This window comes from Marmota marmota, unplaced genomic scaffold (assembly GCF_001458135.2).
Source record: "Marmota marmota marmota unplaced genomic scaffold, marMar, whole genome shotgun sequence".
NCBI classification, from domain to species: Eukaryota; Metazoa; Chordata; class Mammalia; order Rodentia; family Sciuridae; genus Marmota; species Marmota marmota.
The window spans coordinates 18578661-18589219 of NW_026000174.1; the positions used below are offsets into that span (position 1 = coordinate 18578661).

The 10559-nt window shown below is 44.5% G+C and overlaps 1 protein-coding gene across 1 annotated transcript; it reads right to left on the bottom strand.

Moving 5' to 3' along the window:
* Positions 1-8592: 8592 nt before the first annotated feature.
* LOC107157538 (olfactory receptor 52N2-like) lies at positions 8593-9564 on the bottom strand. The gene has a single exon (XM_015503897.1). It carries the CDS (start codon positions 9562-9564, stop codon positions 8593-8595), a length of 972 nt encoding a protein of 323 aa, XP_015359383.1.
* Between the last annotated feature and the right edge of the window lie 995 nt (positions 9565-10559).

Sequence of the window (10559 nt, forward strand, 5' to 3'; positions counted from 1 at the left end):
TCAAATCAAAGTGGATAGAAGACCTGTGAAAATTATGTAGAGAAAAGAGTAGTGAGCATAAATGAATTCACTAAGACTTAAAGGTCTTTTGCCAATCTTGAGATTTTTTTAAATGGATTTCCCTCAAAACTAGTCTTTATAGGCTGAGAAAGTACTATCATGTTCTTCTCATGTACATCCTATTTGATATCTGTTCAACATGCAAATTGTATTAAATTAATTAAATTAACTAATACAGCAGTGTAACAAAATTACCCTGTTGTGGATTTTTTTTAAAAAAACTCAAGTTTAGCATGCTTACTTTGTTACTTATGAGTTCTACTAAAATATTTTTTCAATAGTCAACAAATATTGCTTTCTGCAAGATACCAGTGTTTCTTTTTTTTAAAATTTTATGTGGTGAGCTGCTTCTGCCGTTTATGCAAATTATGGTCACCATTACATGATGGCGCTGGCTCCGCTGTGGTCTGTGACAAACAACTCCTTGTTTGGGAGAGTTGGCGCATGACTTTTCATCACTCTATGAGAAAGCTCCACGTGGCTGCTTTGCATTGGGGCTTGAGATGCTTTATTAAGGCTGGGAGGGGCATCCGAGGGGAGATGAAGAAGAAGAACTATCAGGGACCTGAATAAAAAAAGTTGCTGAAAGAAGATTCTTGGGTTGCGTCTTTCTTGCGGGCAAGAAGTCGCGCACAACAACGCAACAAGTGGTGCCGAAAACCCGGGAGTCAGAACTTTCAGCAGTCAGGGGGGTGCACCGTAGTCCCAGGTAAGTGGGATCCGCGATCAAAGCGGGAAATAGTCCCAAGTAAGTGGGATCCGCGACCAAAGCGGGGCAGCAGCTGCATTGTGTACTTTCGTTTTTACTTTCGCTTTTGTTTTCTGTGTTTCTCTTGTTGTGTCATTTTGTTTTTGTTTTTTGTGCTTCTTTTGTTGTTGTGTCATGGGTGCCGCACCTTCCAGTCCGCTTCTTCTGGCCCTAGATGGCCTGTTACGTTCTAAGGGTCTGGAAGTGAAACATAGTACTTTACAGAGATTTTTACAGAAGGTAGATATCGCTGCACCGTGGTTTGCATTTTCGGGCAGCCTTACTGTACCTAGTTGGGATAAATTAGGCAAAGATCTTGACTTTGCTTCTGAGCAGGGCATATTAGAGGGTGGGGTGATACCCCTTTGGAAAATGGTCCGTAGTTGCCTTACAGATGGCAGATGTCAGGAGGCACTTACAAAAGGACAAGAAGTTCTAGAGCAATTACATGAGGAGAAATCGGAGACGGCAGGAAGTGAGATATCTCAGAAGGATGGGAGTGTGCGGAGAGTGAAACAGGGGAGGAGACGATTGTATCCAGATCTCAGTATGCTGCGCACACCCCCATGTGAAAGTGGGTCAGAGGAAGAGGAGGATGAGGAGGAAGAGCTCGGGAGGCTGTCTCGTCAGCTAGAGAGTTTAGCTATAGGAGAAGGGAACAGAAATAAACAGGGGCTCAAGAAAAGCGATCCCCCGGATCCACCGCCGTATGGTGGAGGTATTTCGGGGAGAGCTTTCCATGCCCAAACATGGAGGGCTGTTAACGCTGAGATGGGTCTTGCTTATCCAGTTTTTCAGGATGACAATAGGGGAAGATTCCATGAACCCTTAGATTTTAAAATTGTGAAGACCCTGGCGGAGTCTGTGCGCACTTATGGGGTGGATGCCGCCTTCACACTAACTCAGGTGGAGAGTCTGTCTAGATACTGCATGACTCCCTCTGATTGGGCTAGCCTTGTTCGGGCTTGTGTTTCCCCGGGTAAATATTTGGACTGGAGAGCATTTATGCTAGAGGGCGCAATAGAGCAGGCCGCCCAAAACCATGCAGCGGGACGCCCTGCCTGGGATAAGGATATGCTTTTGGGACAAGGCAGGTTTGCTAATCAACAAACAGGATACCCCCCTGAGGTATATGAACAGATTAACAACATTTGTATCCGTGCATGGAAATCACTCCCAAATAGAGGAGAGGTGTCTGGTAATTTGACTAAGATTCTACAAGGCCCTGCAGAACCCTTTTCAGATTTTGTAGCAAGAATGGTGGATGCCGCTGGAAAGATTTTTGGGGATCCTGATAGAGCCATGCCCTTTATCAAGCAATTGGTCTTTGAGCAATGCACCAAGGAATGTAAAGCGGCAATCACTCCTTATAAAAATAAGGGCATAGAAGCATGGATGAAAGTGTGTAGAGAGATTGGAGGACCTTTAACTAACGCAGGTCTTGCAGCCGCTGTCCTTCGGATTGCAAAAGGGGGCAGTCCTGGTGCCGGAATATGCTTCCATTGTGGTCAACCCGGTCATTTCAGACGTGAATGTCCCAAAAAAGACAATTTTACTGGACCCCCTCACGGTGGCCCTTCCAATGGCCTTCGTCAACCGGGGCTGTGTCCTAAATGTAAAAAGGGGAAGCATTGGGCAAGAGAGTGTAGATCAGTGAAGGACATCCATGGACAGCCTATTTCAGCTGGGCCAAAAAACGGCCGAAGGGGCCCCCGACCCCAGGGCCCACAAATATATGGGGCAGTGGAGAATGTCACACCCGAACCCGAGACATGGCCATCTCTGCGCCATCCCATGAGACGCGGAGAGCCACTACAGGTGCCGCGGGATTGGACCTCTGTTCCACCTCCAGACTCGTATTAACACCTAAGATGGGAGTCCAATTGGTGGAAACTGAGTTCAAAGGGCCTTTACCACCTGGCACTGTAGGTTTGCTAATTGGACGTGCATCCTCTATCTTACAAGGTCTTCATGTCTTTCCCGGAGTCATTAGCCCTGATACTGTAGGGGCAGTAAAGGTTATGGTGGAGGCTCCAAAGGGCATTGTGTCTATCTCCCCAGGGGATCGGATTGCTCAATTACTAATTTTGCCTAGCTTACATAATCACTTCCCTGCTGGTACCACTGGAGGGGATTGTGCCTATTTGTCACTAGATATGAGCAATCGCCCCACTTTGGAATTAAGCATAGAAGGTAAATCTATTGTGGGATTGCTGGATACAGGAGCAGACCGTAGTATCATAGCCCTTAAGGACTGGTCTAAGGGATGGCCAATGCAGACTTCTGATCAATCCCTGAGAGGACTTGGATATGCCCAAGCCCCTCAAATCAGCTGTAGACATCTATCTTGGAAGGACCCAGAAGGACACAATGGCACCTTTCAGCCTTATGTACTTGATTTACCTATCTCTTTATGGGGCCGTGATCTGATGACAGACATGGGGTTCACTCTTAGTAATGACTATTCCCCAGTGTCTCAACAGATTATGCAAAATATGGGGTATAGGCCAGGTCTAGGACTAGGTAAACACCTACAGGGGCGTAGACATCCTGTGCAAGGTCATCAAAAGCTTAACAGATTTGGTCTGGGTTTTTCCTAGGGGCCACTGTGGCTCAAATACCCATAACATGGCTCACCGAGGAGCCTGTTTGGGTGCCTCAGTGGCCTCTTCCCTCGGTTAAATTGGCAGCAGCCCATGATCTAGTCAAAGAACAACTTGACTTGGGTCACATCCAACCTTCTACTTCTCCATGGAATACTCCCATATTTGTTATTAAGAAAAAATCAGGAAAGTGGCGCCTACTGCATGATTTACGAGCAGTTAATGCTCAAATGCAACTTATGGGGCCCATTCAAAGAGGGCTGCCTTTGCTATCCTCTGTTCCTCAGGGCTGGCATATTATTGCTATTGACATTAAAGACTGTTTCTTTTCTATTCCTTTGCATCCTAAAGACTCACAGCGTTTTGCCTTCACCCTTCCCTCGTGTAACCACGAGGAACCAGATCTAAGGTTTGAGTGGGTAGTGTTGCCGCAGGGAATGGCTAATAGTCCCACGATGTGCCAGATGTATGTGGGGAAGGCACTCGCACCTCTCAGACATAAGTATTCCTCCATCAAGATCATTCATTATATGGATGATGTGTTATTGGCAGCTAAGTTAGAGCAGACAGTTAATGAGGCCTATAAAGAATTAGTAAAGCTGTTAGCTCAATATGGGCTACATATTGCACCTGAAAAGGTTCAAACGGGAAATTCTATTGAGTATTTGGGAGCGATAATTGGGTATGACAAATTAAAACCACAAAAAATCACCATAAGAACTCAGGATCTCCAAACTCTAAATGATTTTCAAAAACTGCTGGGAGATATTAATTGGATAAGGGGATATTTACACATTCCTAATGGTGTGCTCCAGCCTTTGTATGCTACCCTTAAGGGTGATCCAGATCTTGCTTCTCCTCGTAGCCTCACCAAAGAGGCTAGAGCGGCCCTTATAACAGTAGAAGATGCTATACAACATGCTACTTTATACAGGCTCCAGAGTAATAAACCTTTCCAGTTATGTGTGCTTGCCACTATGCGGCAGCCTACTGGAGTACTGTGGCAAGATGGGCCTTTACTATGGATCCACCCACATATATCCCCAGGAAAATCCTTAGAATACTATCCTGATGCTGTTGCAGCGTTAGCACTTAAAGGGATTCAACAAAGCATTCAATTTTTCGGACAATCACCTTCTTCTCTTATTATACCCTATACTAAAGCTCAACTTAATGTTTTGTGTGCTACTCTAGACAACTGGGCTATTCTATGTTGCTCGTTTCAAGGGGATATTGATAATCATTACCCTTCCCATCCATTACTCCATTTTGTTAAAGAACATCCCATCATTTTCCCTAAGGTAACTTCACCCAATCCAATTCCGGGGGCTGTTAATATTTTTACTGATGGTTCCAAGTCTGGAATGGGAGCTTATGTAATTAATGATTCTCCCCCTGTTCAGCATCAATTTGCTCCTGGAAATCCACAATGGGTGGAACTGCAAATTGTTATTGAGGTTTTTAAACAGTGTTCTTTTCCTTTTAATCTTATTTCGGACTCCATCTATGTGGTACAAGCACTAAAAGTCCTGGAGGCCGTGGGAGCTATTAGTAATGTCCATAATGTATCTGCTTACTTTAATCAGCTTCAACAGCTTATCTGTAGCCGCACTGCTCCTTTTTATCCAATGCACATCCGGGCTCATACCTCTCTTCCTGGTCCGTTATCACAGGGTAATGCCTGTGCGGACTCAGCCACTAGAGGTCAGTTGATATGCTTGGCTTCCTCCTTAGAGGGGGCTAAATTATTTCACCAGAATTTCCATGTTAATGCTTTAACGCTGCGCAGGCGTTTTTCCATTTCAAGAGCGGATGCTCGTCAGATAGTATTACAATGTCCCCATTGTGTCACATTTCTTCATCCCCCTACTTATGGAGTGAATCCACGGGGATTGAAGCCATTGGTTGTCTGGCAAATGGATGTGACACACATACCTGACTTTGGTAACCTCAAGTATGTACATGTTTCTGTTGATACGTGCTCTGGAGTTATTCATGCTTCTGCTTTATCGGGAGAAAAGGCACGTAATGTTATCACTCATTGCCTAGAAGCATGGGCAGCATGGGGTGCTCCTGCATCCCTTAAGACTGATAATGGACCTGCTTATACTGGAAGACAATTTACATCCTTTTGTTCTACCATGGGAGTGCAACTTACTCATGGTCTGCCTTACAATCCTCAAGGACAAGGCATTGTTGAGCGTGCTCATCGCACCTTAAAGGAAACTTTACAAAAACAAAAAGGGGGAATAGGAGCTGAACACACTCCTAAAGAACGCCTATCCTTGGCTCTCTTTACCATTAATTTTTTGAATTTGGATATTCATGGTCGCTCTGCGGCCGATAGACATGTGTCTCCTCAGCCTTCTGTAATTGGCTATGTTAAGTGGAAGGATGTTCTTACGGGCCAATGGAACGGCCCCGACCCCGTGCTGACATGGGCACGAGGATCTGTATGTGTTTTTCCCCAGGATCGCACGGAACCGTTGTGGGTCCCTGAACGCCTGACAAGAAGAGTCTTGACATCAACCGACCAGCAACAAGAGATACCACAGCAATCCCGTGATGAGGATCTTCACTCTGCTACGTGCTCTGGTTCTGGTGCTGGTGCCGATGGCACAGACGACACCAATGCAGTGGTGGGCAGTGGCACGGGCTTGGCCAATGCCGATGCCGGTTCATAGTAATTCTAGTGTCCTCCCCACTCTTTTCTCTACCTCATGTGAGATGTCTGCTCCCTGTGCCTCTCCTAGAGGGGACATGGAGAGCATTTTTAATCAATCTCAAGTTAATCTCACAGGAGTGTTTTGTTTCAGCCTTGGAAACGCTAATTGCATCAGCCTTAAGACCAAAAATTTGACTAACTGGGAGGACCCATTGCGGTCCAGTCAGGTCTCAGGGAACATTATCAGTGCCGTACTGAGCCAAGTAGTTTCAGGGAAGCAATCAGGTTCAGGGACCCCCGCAAATAGCTCTGCTTTAAACATAACTACCTTGGCTATTATCTCCAAGGTACTAATCCCAGTGCCTCCTTCTTCTAATAGTACTTACAATGCCACTCATTTCAAGGCCTCCCCTTACTGTACTCCTAATCTTGGTTTCCCCCCAACATTTACGCCTTGTCAGGATCATTCTTGGGAGAAACATCAAGTTGCTAAAGGTTTCTCCTTTTCCCCCTCTCTTAAGAGGTATGTTTATAACTTTAACAACAGTGCCAACTCCTCTACAGGAGTAGGTTGGTCCTGGTTTCAATGGCTGATTTCCAATGAGAAGGGGGCTTCAGCTGATATTTCTGCATTGGCTCAATTGCTGGGAGTCAAAAGCTGGCTGGCTAATGTTTCTGGCACTGTTAAGGAGAATGAACGAGGTAATAGACTTACATCTGTTTCATTCAACTCTTTGCTATATAATGCCACATTGCCCCCTGCAATGGTCTGCGTCCAATCCCCGTTCTTGCTCCTTTTGGCTAATGACACCTCGTCGGGGATGCTGGATTGTTCTAATATTACCTGCTATTTGTCTGAGTGTTGGAATGGCTCCTGGACCACGGCAGTGGTTATGAAAATTCCAACTTTTGTCCCAATCCCAGTCACTGCGGACCCAGATAAATTCCCCATTGTTGAACTACTTAGAGTCCGCAGGGATTTTGGAATTACGGCAGCTATAGTGACAGCTGTGGCAGTGTCTGCTGCTGCAGCGGTTACGGCCGGAGTGGCCATGGCCAGTCAAGTACAAACTGCTGCCACCATTAATCAAGTTGTTCAACAAACTTCCACCATACTTGAATCCCAAAATACAATTAATCAACATATTTTGTCAGGGATTTTAGCTGCCAACCAAAGAATAGATTTACTCCAAGCTCAGGTAGAAGAATTGGCTGACTTGGTGCTTTTGGGTTGTGTTGACCAACGTGCACATTTATGCATAACCTCTGTCAGATTTAATGATTCCAGGAATGCCTCCCGCATCATTGGCGAATATTTGGCCGGAAATTGGTCCATGGCAGCGGAAGACATGATCCAGTCTCAACTAACCCAGATAGCTGTCTTGAACAGTACCCGTGTCGATCCCGTGACTTTGGGTCAATTCACCGATTGGATATCTTCTGCTTTTTCCTTCTTCAAAGAGTGGGTGGGGGTAGGCATTTTTGGTGCAATGTGTTGCTTCGGTATGTTCCTCTGTTTGTGGTTTCTCTGTCGCCTTAAGGCCCGTAGTGCTCATGATAAGGCTATGATCATACAAGCTCTTGCAGCTTTAGAAAATGGCAACTCGCCTCAAGTCTGGCTTGCGCATCTTAAACAGTAAACCTTTGTCATGGTCGTTGCACCCCAAGTTATTATAACATTGCACTGGGATCGACATGACCTTCCTTGCTATTCTCTTAGTGTTGGAAAGCCCTTGCACTCTGCCGGTCTTACTGCCATTGCACGCAGATGGGTTTCCACACTAGTGCTTTTCTATCGTCTTAAAGTCCGTGCCTTTCTTTCAGGGTGCTGTCAACTTGTTTGTCGTTATAAACAGCCACAGTTCAGCCTCAGTTATCCCCCTTCGTCCACCATCGCCACGATACAGGATGCGAGGCAAAGCACTGCACTTGAGTGATCCTTGACATGGACCTCAAGGAGAGCATGTCCTATTGCATGCGGGTTAGACGCGTCCACTCCCCGCCCCACGAAAAAAGGCGTCGGCTGATATGGTCTCGGATCTGGGGAAGGGCCCTCCTTAAGACTGAGCCATACTATGCAGCCACTTCTGCACAGTGGGATAGGACCTCTACTCTCGCCTGTATTGTTTTAAGAAAACAGAAAGGGGGAACTGTGGTGAGCCGCTTCTGCCGTTTATGCAAATTATGGTCACCATTACATGATGGCGCTGGCTCCGCTGTGGTCTGTGACAAACAACTCCTTGTTTGGGAGAGTTGGCGCATGACTTTTCATCACTCTATGAGAAAGCTCCACGTGGCTGCTTTGCATTGGGGCTTGAGATGCTTTATTAAGGCTGGGAGGGGCATCCGAGGGGAGATGAAGAAGAAGAACTATCAGGGACCTGAATAAAAAAAGTTGCTGAAAGAAGATTCTTGGGTTGCGTCTTTCTTGCGGGCAAGAAGTCGCGCGCAACAACGCAACAATTTTACACTCAAATTTCCTCAAAGATATTATTTTTATTTGTTTTTGATGTTAATTATTGACTCTGTTTTATATCTAAGGCATCTTTCTCTTTGCAAAATAGCTTGATCACTCCTTCACGGATCTGCTTGGTCTTTACTCCATAGACAATGGGATTCAGAGTGGGAGGACATATCAGATAGAGATTGGCAATAAGGATGTGTACATGGTGGGGAATACTTTTTCCTCCAAAACGATGAGTAAAAATGCTAAATAATGCTGGAACATATGTGATGACTATAGCACCTAGGTGGGAGGTACAGGTGCCAAAAGCCTTGTGACGAGCATTTACAGATGACAAACTCACCACTGTTCGCAAGATCATAGTATAAGACACAGAGATACAAAACATATCGAAGCCCCCAATCAAAATGGCTGCCAAAAGCCCATAGATAGCATTGATCTTGACATTGCCACAGGATACCTTGGCCACAGACATGTGGTCGCAGTAGGTGTGGGGGATGAGGTGGCCTTGGCAATAAGGCAGGCGTTTGGTGAGGAAAGTGAATGGGATGATGAGTATCACACTCCTTAAGAAAGTGGCAAAACCAGCCTTGGCGATGACAGGGTTGGTGAGGATGGTGGCATAGCGTAAGGGGTAGCAGATGGCCACATAGCGGTCCAGGGCCATGAGCATGAGAACACCAGACTCCATCTCAGTCAACATGTGGACAAAAAACATCTGAACCAGGCAGGCATTAAAGTCTATCTCCTTGAGGTTGAACCAGAATATACATAGCATGTTGGGCACAGTGGTGGTGCACAAGGTGACATCAGTGGAGGCCAGCAGGGCCAGGAAGTAGTACATGGGTCGATGCAGGGCCTCCTCATGACTAATGAGGTAGATGAGTCCCACATTCCCCACAAGAGCAATGATGTACATGAGGCAGAATGGCAGGGAGATCCAGATGTGTGCAGCTTCCAGCCCAGGAACACCATGCAAGATAAAGTATCCTGGTGTCAGGCTGGAACTGTTGGCTCCAGACATGACTGACAGGAGGAGAGCATTTCACACTCTTTAACACTGACAGTTTCCTGCAAAATAAAGTAAACCAATGGTAAGTAGAGAGCATGGAAACTTTCTTTTAACTCTATGAATTCTTTTTTTAAAAAAGTTTGTTCTTTTTAGAAATACATGACAGGAAAATGTATTTTGACATATTATATATACATGAACTATAACTTATTCTAATTTAGGAGCCCACTCTTTGGATTGTACATGATGTGGAGTGTCACTGGTGGTTAACTGTGTGATCTCAATTAGGCCTTTGCAATGAGAAGCTATCAGATTCCACTGGAGTCACACTGTCTAGTTTCATGCTCCACCTGTTTCTCACTTCACATAGCGTGTAATATGAACGCGTTGTTTAAACACATTATGCCTCAGTTTTCTCCATCTAAATGAGATCATTGTATTGTTGTCAGGATTATTCACTAAGTTAATTTTATATTATGTTCTAGAAGTTTGAATAATGCAGAGTGAATAATTAATAGATATAATCAGTAATCACGACTGCTATTATTGTCACTTCTGAGTCAGTTTAGAGCATCCCAAGAGATCAAGCTTACCTTGGATAATAAATGTAAATTCAAATAAACCTACATACCCTTTGTAAACTCAAGTGCCATTGTATATTTGAGTTAAAAGGATAGTGTGGAATTTTGAAAATTTCAGCTACATCAAGAGATTGGCAAGTCAATTATAGAAAATAAATTCTTTACTGTGATTGTCAGGAGATTTAAACATGTTCTTGTGTTTTAGTTAGGAAAAAATAAAAACATAAATGTGTTTTAAGATCTGGAATCAAATCCAGGAAAATTTCATTCAACTGATTCCCTTCAAAGATCTTCTTACTTCTAAGGTAACTAATCCTGTTTCTATTGGAATCCCCAAGAAGAGAATTGGTCTTTATGGAATGCTGTGTCTCTGTTTTTTTTTTTTTTTTTTTTTTTTTTTTTTTTTTTTTTTTTTTTTTTTTTTTT